This window comes from Phoxinus phoxinus, assembly GCF_949152265.1.
Source record: "Phoxinus phoxinus genome assembly, chromosome: 11".
Lineage (NCBI taxonomy): Eukaryota > Metazoa > Chordata > Actinopteri > Cypriniformes > Leuciscidae > Phoxinus > Phoxinus phoxinus.
Genome location: NC_136886.1, coordinates 1,679,483 through 1,689,482, shown reverse-complemented (window position 1 = coordinate 1,689,482; position 10,000 = coordinate 1,679,483). Strand labels below are relative to the sequence as shown.

At 39.7% G+C, this 10,000-nt stretch overlaps 1 protein-coding gene across 3 annotated transcripts in view; it reads left to right on the top strand.

Moving 5' to 3' along the window:
• kcnq2b (potassium voltage-gated channel, KQT-like subfamily, member 2b) overlaps positions 1 to 10,000 on the top strand; it is a gene marked incomplete at both ends in the record, with an annotated part of 54,945 nt that overhangs the window by 22,591 nt on the left and 22,354 nt on the right. For all 3 annotated transcript variants that reach the window (XM_079628930.1, XM_079628931.1, XM_079628932.1), the window contains 5 exons: positions 1,153 to 1,243; positions 1,445 to 1,571; positions 1,716 to 1,891; positions 8,119 to 8,244; positions 9,701 to 9,811. In XM_079628930.1, coding sequence (XP_079485056.1) covers positions 1,153 to 1,243; positions 1,445 to 1,571; positions 1,716 to 1,891; positions 8,119 to 8,244; positions 9,701 to 9,811 — 631 coding nt within the window. The remainder of the gene's footprint in view (positions 1 to 1,152; positions 1,244 to 1,444; positions 1,572 to 1,715; positions 1,892 to 8,118; positions 8,245 to 9,700; positions 9,812 to 10,000) is intronic.

The following is a 10,000-nucleotide window of genomic DNA, read 5'->3' as shown; positions in this document are numbered from 1 at the left end:
TGTGCGTGTTTCTGTGTGTGTGTGTGGTTGCTTGCTTGCTTGCCTGTTCTTGCTTCTTCTTTTCATCTAATCACCAGATAATTAATCCGGTTAAACACAGAACAGTTCGAGCTCATGTTCCCTTGATGTTCATTAGCAGAATCTCAATGTTTGTGAGTGAATGTAGACCTACAGACGCACACTTGACCAGCGGAGCCGAGCGTAACACTCTTCCTCCCGGATTAAACTCAGCGAGATGATGTTAGAAATCAAGAGTGTCGTGTTTTCATCAGTACAGCATCATCAATATCAATATCAATCACAGTCACTGAGTCTGTGTGAAGATTACATTCTCACCGTTCCATGAACCTACTGTGACCTTGTAGAGATAATGAGATTGGAGATTCCTCTATTATATAGACTCACAGACTCATGTTGAGAAGTGAAGTCTATATCTGCAAGATTTTTATCACCAAAGATTATCAAAGTACATAAAATGGAGCACAAACCCAGTCTGGAGCCGCACGGGTATATCTGTGGCAATAGCAACTATACATTGTATGGCTCAAAATGATCCATTTTTCTTTTATGTCAAAAATCATGAGGATATTAAGATCATGTTCCATGAAGATATTTAGTAAATGTCCTACCGTAAATATATAAAACATGTATTTTTGTGAGTGAATGCAGCACAATCGTGAACATAAATGCACAACTTTAAAGGAGATTTTCTCAATGTTTAGATTTTTTTGCTCCTCAGATTCCAGATTTTCAATAGTTGTGTCTCGACCAAATATTGTCCTATCCTAACAAACCACACATCAATGGAGAGATTATTTATTCAGCTTTCATATGATGTATAAATCTCAATTTCATAAATTTGACCCTTATGACCGGTTTTGTGGTCCAGGGTCACATTTGTGGCTTTAGCGCTGATAGTGTCCAGCTCAGCACTTCCCACAGGATTCTTAATGAGTGTGTAGAGGAACCGCAGATGGTGAGAACAGATTACACATGTACACTCGAGCTTTAAAAGTGTAAGCTTTAGATGAAGACATTCATAATGCTCATCAAATCAGTTCTGTTTACTTTATTCATGCATGCATCTGACGCAGACACACATGCACTGCACATCATTCATCAGGTGAACTGGTTCTTCTCTTGTCGTTCCAGGTTTCTGCTGGTTTTCTCCTGTCTGGTGTTGTCTGTGTTCTCCACCATCAGAGAATATGAGAAGAGCTCTGAAGACGCGCTTTACATCCTGGTAATATCCCACTGATGATGATTGAACACATGTAGAGTGATCACAGTGTCGTGTTAACTTTGTGTGTGTGTGTGTGTGTGTGCGTGCGTGCGTACGTGTGTGCGTGTGTGTGTGTGTGTGTGTGTGTGTGTGTGTGTGTGTGTGTGTGTGTGTGTGTGTGTGTGTGTGTGTGTGTGTGTGTGTGTGTGTGTGTGTGTGTAGGAAATCGTAACCATCGTGGTTTTCGGGGTGGAGTATATCGTGAGGATCTGGTCTGCTGGATGCTGCTGTCGGTACAGAGGATGGAGAGGAAGACTCAAATTCGCACGGAAACCTTTTTGCGTTATCGGTGAGTAAATCTAAAGTCCAGTTTGCTCTCTGGGAAGCTACACTGTAAAAAAAAAAAAAAAAAAAAGTTGTAAATCAAAAAAATGTGGGTGAACTAACCCTTTCCCTCACACCAGTTGATGTTGCCAGTTGTTGTGTTTCTCAGACATCATGGTTCTGATCGCCTCCATCTCGGTTCTGGCCGCTGGGACGCAGGGGAACGTGTTCGCCACCTCCGCCATCAGGAGTCTCCGGTTCCTGCAGATTCTGCGGATGATCCGCATGGATCGCCGCGGAGGAACGTGGAAACTCTTGGGATCCGTCGTCTACGCTCACAGCAAGGTGAATAAACACGGAAAAACTGTTCACGAACCAGACATCAAGCGTAGCGTCAGTTCTGGCGGGTCACGTTAGTCAAGCTCGCATCCGTGACTCTCAGCTGATCCTCTACCTATAGGAATACCAATCACTGTACACATATATTGGGCCTCATTGTAACGCTCTGAAACGCAAGTGTCAAACGCGAAACGCAAGTAACTCTGTGGGCGGATCCCGGCGCTGTTGCTATTATACCGGCGGGATAAACGACTCTTGCGCCCGACGCAAATCTAAAATGTGTTGGTCTGAAGTCGCTTCATTACTCATAGCTGTGGTTTGGGCGTAACGTGAAATAAACCAATCAGAGCGTCCTCTCACATTCCCTTTAAGAGCCGGCGCGCTTGTTCCACGGCGGATCGCTATTATAACGGCGGGTTTGCCGGCGCACGCCAGGAGCGATTCACAGCCGAGGAGACCGACGTTCTCGTCAGGGCCGTAAAACACAGAGAAGTGACATTGGGGATGATGGAGAAACACACACACATTAGCTTCGGTTAAACAGGCGTATAATAATTTGGGTAAATGTGTAATCTAGATTTATGGCTATTTTTTCACATCTTCACGGACACAACAATGATTTCCCTCGTGTGTTAATATTTTTCCTTGTAATAATATATAATTTGCAAAAATGAAAACTGCTGCGTCTGTTTAGATTAGAGAATTAAAGTGTGTGTGTTGTTCACACGCTACATAATGGCCAAGCACGCGCGCTTAAAATAGCATATGACTAACGCGCGGCGCCGCTGTCTTTAGACTCGGTTTCTCCTGGTCAGTGGCGGAGTTGTTTTCTGGAACTGCAGAATATCACCAGGGAACGTTTGCGCCGGAACACACTCCTCTTTTCACTGAACCGCCCCCGCGAGCGCAAGTTCATTCACTAATTTAGCGACGTGCGTCTGTGGAGGGAAAAGTCCGCTGTGCGCGCGTGCAAAATAGGAATGATACATAATCTTTCTGTCTCCAAAAATCATCAATATCTCCTGTGAAGTGTCTCCTACTGTGACAGCGGCCATCGCGCCTGTAGCCGAATGTGGACTGTGCGAGTGAGTGGAGGGGGCGTGGCTTAACCATAGGTCAATTGTCAATCGTATTTGACGATAGTGGTCCTGACAGAAACGTGATTTTGTGCCGCTTCATACGCTCTTAAAAATCACATTTTACAAGTCATTCTCCTTGTTGAAATGTCTGTTTGAAATCTTCATTATGGGGCTTCCAGAAGAGATATATGACGATAAAAGTCTATTGGCTGTAGAGGAAGACAATTTTAAACTCTTTTAGCTTTAAATCATGCATCTGGTGTAATATGCATTGACTCTATTATCTTGCTTAATTCGTGTTCCTGATCTTTTGTCATGGATTCATCAGTGCATGTTATTCCAGAGAAATACTGTAATCATTCTTCATTCAGCACACTTCCTTTTTAAGCTTCATGTGCAAAAAAAAAAAAAAAAAGGTCACATTATGGAAATAATCATTTTTAGTTGACTTTTTAAACAGATATTTCGGGGACTTTTGAAGCCCTCAAGCAATGCAGCCGGAGCATGACTCAACATTACACAAACCCAATTTCTAAAACTGCAGAGTAATCATGTACTTTTCAATCCCAGTTCAATCGCCCTCAAGAAAAATGGCAAATAGACCAGATATGATTTTAAGAGGTTTTCTGGTTGCGAGATTGAAACCACAGCTCGTTCTGTTGTGTGTCATGTGTCAAGCCCGAGATGCTCTGCTCATTGTTCAGGTGTGTGTGAGAGGTCGTGTTTTGGCTCTACGAGGAAAAGGCCTTAAAGAGACGTCCTGATGAAGTGTCAGGTGGAGGTTTGCGATCGATAACACTTGGCAAGACGAAAACTAGCACTGTGAGTGCAGGGCTCACGGCCACAGACTGAGAACTGACAGTAACAAGATGTGCAGAGTTTTGAATTTCATCATGCAATATGTCTTTTAATAATACTGTGACAAGATAGAGAAAAACTGGGTCAGAGTTAAACGTGTTTGAACTCAGTATTTGAGAATGACTTGCGCAATAATGTTTTAACCCTCTGGTGCTGGCGTGTTTTTTTTTGTGTGTTTTTTGTCAATTGAATGAATTTACTATATTTTTTATTCGTAACATTTTGTATTTTTAAATATTTTATATTTACGATGTATTTATAATCCATTCATTCATTTTTTGAGCATAGACCTGAAAATATTATTTCCAACTTAAACTGTCGTAAATCTTGAAGTCTTTAGAGCAACAGACTTAAGTTTGATCTCTTTTTAAAGACGACACTTGGCAGATTATTGCTGTATTGTAGTGAAAAAAAGTTTTAAAAAGTGACAGAATTGTACGTGTATTGTTATGAAAAATGCACAAAAATACTATTTTAAATTTGTATATGATATATATATTTTCAAAATCACATTTTACTCAAAGAAAATTAAAGCCATAAATCTAAACAAGTTGTGGTCCAAATTTAAACCTGATATCTCAAACAATGAGCTTTCAGTCAGATTTAGTTCGGCTGCAGTACCAAACGCTTCCACTAGAGGAAACTCGTCTCCCATTCATTTCCAATGCGCTCATTTTTGACCACGAGGAGCACAAGTGTGACTATTTTATACAGGACCAGTTAACCTGTTCCAATCATGTCCATGATTTTGTTTTGTGTTCATACAGCAAATGCCAAAACCTTTAACAAGTTTCGTACCATTCCAATAAAGTAATAAATAAAAACAAAATAAAAAAAAGTAGGCCTAAAATTTTTGCACGGAGGGAATGATTCACTAATGTTCACGCGGGGAACATCGGCTTGGTTGGTGATAAAAGCACAGTTTCTTGAACAAACAGACACTTTATATAATTGCACATTGCCAGTAAACATGCTGAAATATAAATGAGTTTTAAAGGGGTGGCATGCTAGCAGGGTGACACGAGGAAGGATAGCCGCCTGTGAGATACCAGCATTAGTTTGATTAATAATTCATGCCGGGTATATCAAACGAAAGAGGAAAATAGGTTATTCATGTGGCATTGTGAGAAAAATTAAGACTTGATGATTACTTGATGAACTTCCTCTTTTTGTATATTCATTTCAAAAGATGTTTTAAATAAAATAATATTTTTATTTAGCAAGGACGAATTAAATTGGGTATTAAATAAAGTGACATTTATGATGTTACGAAAAAATAATATTTCAAATAAATGCTGTTCTTTTGAACTTTCTATTCATCAAAAAATCCTGAAAAATAAAATGCATCACGGTTTCCCTATGAAACTGTTTTCAACATTGATTAATAATCATAAATGTTTCTTAAGCATCATCATGATTTGTGAAGGATCATGTGACACTGAAGACTGGAGTAATGATGATAAATTCAGCTTTGATCACAGGAATAAATTACACTTCTTTACTATATATTCACATAGGCTAGAGAACAGTTATTTTAAATTTGAATAATATTTCACAATTTTTACTGTATTGTCCAAAGAAATGCAGCCTTGGTGAGCAGAAGTCGAACAAATACAAAATCTTGCATGCATGTTCGATCATTTGTTTGTTTGAGCTCTTCACAGACTGATGTTGATTTGTAATCCTGGCATCCACTAAAGTGAACTCGTCTCTCAGACCGTGAGTGTTTGCTCAGAGAAAGTGGATCAGCTGCAGTCGAGATCTGATTAAAGTGTCCCGTCATTCATTGAGTTGCTGTCGTGAGTTCGGCCTCAGGAGACGTCTCTCTCTCTCAAGGGCAAGAAAGTGGATGAATGCGCTTACGGTGCGTTTTCAGTCTAAATGAGTCGCGGTGGCGTAACGCTGCAGTCTCTGTGTTCGAGTGGTGTCCCGTTTCCGAGGTGCAGTTGAAGGAGTGGAGAGACGCTGACAGAGCAAAAACTTTGCGGTTGTTTTTCTTTGGCTTGTTTCAGGAGTTCGCTTGTGTTGCGTTTTGCAGTGATTTTGATTATAATAAACTTTATTTTATATAGCACCTTTATAGCATTTCAAAGCTCTTTACATAAAAATATTAAATTAAAAGATACACATAACAGTGCAGGCAGTAAAAACTAACCAAACAAAAACTAAAAAGCCAATATAAAACAAACAAAGTAATCACATAAAAGCTACCCTAAAAAAGATAGCGGGTCTTATGATAGCGCGGGTCTTCTCATCATGATTATTATTATTAAAGGGGTGGTTGATCATGATTTGACTTTTCTAACTGTAGTTAGTGTGTAATGTTGCTGTTTGATCATAAACAACATCTGCAAAGTTACAACGCTCAAAGTTCAGAGCAAAGGGAGATATTTGCTTTTAAAGAAATATTTTTTTAAGGACTACAACAAACGGCTGGAGGAACTACACGACATTCCTCCCGGGTTAGTGACATCACCAACCTTAGAATTTACATAAACCCCGCCCCCGGAACACGATTTATAGATTATCAGGACAGAATATGCTAATCAATGACTAGAAGATAACAACACATCAGCTTCATAAATTCATCAACTAACCATTCAGAAATGTCCTGTTCTTCTACATGTTGTCACTTCTGCTCGAGTCTCTCCATCATTGTCTGACTCCGGTTTGAACATAAAAGGCTGAAATGTTCAATGCATGTGTGTGTGTGTGTGTGTGTGTGTGTGTGTGTGTGAGGTAAAAGGTCACAAGCTGTTGTAGCTCCGCCCCCTGTGCCGGGAGCAGCAGCTCATTTGCATTTAAAGGGACAGACACAAAAACTGTGTTTTTGCTCGATTCTGAACTGCCGGAAACGAGTCGCCAGTAATTCCAGTTTCTGCACGAACCTGCGTAGGTTAGTAACTAATTTGCATAATGTCAGTCTAAGGGTACTTTTACACAACATCGATCTGCTTAAAACTGAGACGTTTGAGTTTTCCGCGTACAGACGACACCATTGTCCCCATTCACATGGATCCACGAATACGACTAAAAATGCTGTATTCTGCTGCCAGGCCAGTAGATGGCGATGAAACACTATATTATACAACACGTAATATGCATGTGCATGACGTTTTTGTTGTTTACACGGAGACCATTTTCAAAAACGTTCACTTTGAAACTGTTGAAGTTTAAAACTATTGGATCTGCCCAGAGCCACTCTGGATCTGCCGTAACCAATCGCTAACGTTTGGACGTGACAAATCGCTAACGTTTGGTCGTGACAAATCGCTAACGTTTGTTCGTGACGAATCGCTAACGTTTTGTCGTGACGAATCGCTAATGTTTGGTCATGACGAATCGCTAAACGTTTGGTTGTGACGAATCGCTAACGTTTGGTCGTGACGAATCGCTAACGTTTGGTCGTGACGAATCGCTAATGTTTGGTCGTGACGAATCGCTAAGGTTTGGTCGTGACGAATCGCTAACGTTTGTTCGTGACGAATCGCTAACGTTTGGTCGTGACGAATCGCTAACGTTTGGTCGTGACGAATCGCTAACGTTTGGTCGTGACGAATCGCTAAACGTTTGGTCGTGACGAATCGCTAAACGTTTGGTCGTGACGAAACTTCAACTCAAACTAGCGCACAACCTCAACGTCATCATTCTCAGCCACTCCTTCTGTTCGTTGATTGGACCGGTAAAAAAAAACCTGGAGAAAACCTGCGAATATACCACAAACCCAGACAATGTACTGAAGGAAAATGAAAATTGAGCGGAAGTACGTTGGAGGGCGGAGCCAGGCTAACCCAAAACGCCGTTTCCGTGTAAATGAACGTCCAAAACGCATAAAAGGTTTTGTGTTTTTAGTACAAAACGGTGTAGTGTAAACAGCCGCTAACGTTTTCATTGGCCGCTGCGAATGACAGAGGCGTGGAAGAGTTTGGTTCACATTGTTCAAGTTGACCAATCACAAGAGACTGGGCCGTCTGACCAATCAGAGCGGAGCAGCTCTCAGAGAGGCGGGGTTTAGAGAGACTGAATCTTCGAACGAAGCGTTTCAGACACTGCGAGAAAAGAGCTGATTTTTGCATCTTGTAAACCTATCGGAGACTCAAAACTAAATGATATAGCATAATAGCATAATAGCACACTTTAGTGAGAAATACTATACATAATAGGGGCTCTTTAAGCACAGTTTACACTATGCAGCTACACTAGTGCACCATCACTCATAGGGTGTTGACATTTAAATATGCATCAGATGTGACACCTGATTTTGATATGATCCTGTGCATGTGTTCTCCTCAACAGGAGCTGATCACGGCCTGGTACATCGGCTTCTTGTGTCTGATCCTGGCCTCGTTCCTGGTGTACCTCGCGGAGAAGGAGGATAACGAGATGTTTGAGACCTACGCCGATGCGCTCTGGTGGGGTCTGGTAAGCACTGCGCACTCCCTCGCCATTAACACATTAACACACACGCGCCTGCCGTAATGCACCGTGTCCGCAGATCTCTCATAATGCGCTCTGAGATTGATATTGTTCCAGATTTAATTCCCCGGACAACTCGCTACTTCTCCACACTGATAAACACAATTTGTTTTCTTGCACTCGATTTACTGTAAATGTTCTGGTGCATAAGCGCTTCTGTATCGCTGTGTGTCATATTTTCAGATTTATTATATGGTTAATCAACACTCAGGGTAGTTTCTCTATCTGAGGCTGCAGTTGCTCTCGGGACGCCGGCGAGCGCCAGTGAAGCGCTGGCGGGATTCCTCTGGAAATAAACCCAAGGACATCAGATAGTTTACACACACACACACACACACACACACACACACACACACACACGTCTGGGAGGATAATTAATTATGCAGGGATGTTTATCGCTCGTTGAGTTTGATGAGGTGATATTTCAGAAAGATCACAGATGATGGAGTTCATGGACTTGCATAATTTAATGAGAGTGTTTAATCATAAAAAAATCTGATTTGCTCCTTGTGTGAGCAGTTTGTTTAAATCATGACACTAAATTAATATTATATTATATTATTGTATATTATATTATATTATATCATTTTATATTATACTATGTTATATTATATTATTTATATATAGGCCTAATTATTATATTATATAATTTTTAGTGCTGGGCAAAGATTAATCGCAATTAATTGCATCCAAAATAAAAGTTTGTGTTTACATAATATATGTTTGTGTACTGTGTATAATTATTTTGTATATATAAATACACAAACATGCATGAATATATTTAAGAAAAATGTGTTATATATGTATATATATATATAAAATATGTATATTTATATATAATATAATGTATGTATAAATATATATAAAGTGTATATGCAAATATTTATTAAATATATACATGCATATGTGTGTATTTATATATACAAAATAATTATACACAATACACATATATATTATGTACACATAATCTTTAAAAAATAATCTTTGCCCAGCACTAATCATTTTATATTATATTATATTATATTATATTATATTATATTATATTATATTATATTATATTATATTATATTATATTATATTAATATTATATTATATTATAAGCCTATTTATGATATATTATTTAAATTGTTATGTATTTGTGTATGAATATATGATAAGAATCTACATGCACCTTTATGCATTAAGGTAACTTGGAGGAAAATTAATTCATCTTAATCCTAATTTTAAAAACCTACTGGTATAAAAAATCTGCTTCGTGTTATGCAAAATATGAGTTTTTTTAGAGTGGTTGGTGAAATGTAAGGCAGAAATCTTGGAGATGACTGGCGGTGACCGCTGTGCAGGACAGAGATGATTTGATGAGTAACTGTAAGCTGACGTGAGTTCTCCCGGTGTCCCACAGATCACTCTGACCACCATCGGCTACGGAGATAAATACCCCATCACCTGGAACGGGCGACTCCTGGCCGCGGCCTTCACGCTGATCGGCGTGTCCTTCTTCGCTCTGCCAGCGGTCAGTCTCCGGGGACTCGCGCACACACAGGCTAACCGCCGCTTAATGGAGAGAGCAAACCGCTGAATCACATCAGTGCAGTTTATTATGAATATGAATATGAATATCCCTCTGGCTGCGTAATGTGTTTTTCTTCAGAGCAGTTCTGCTTCCGTGTAAACACATCGGGGTTTAGCATTACAGATTTAA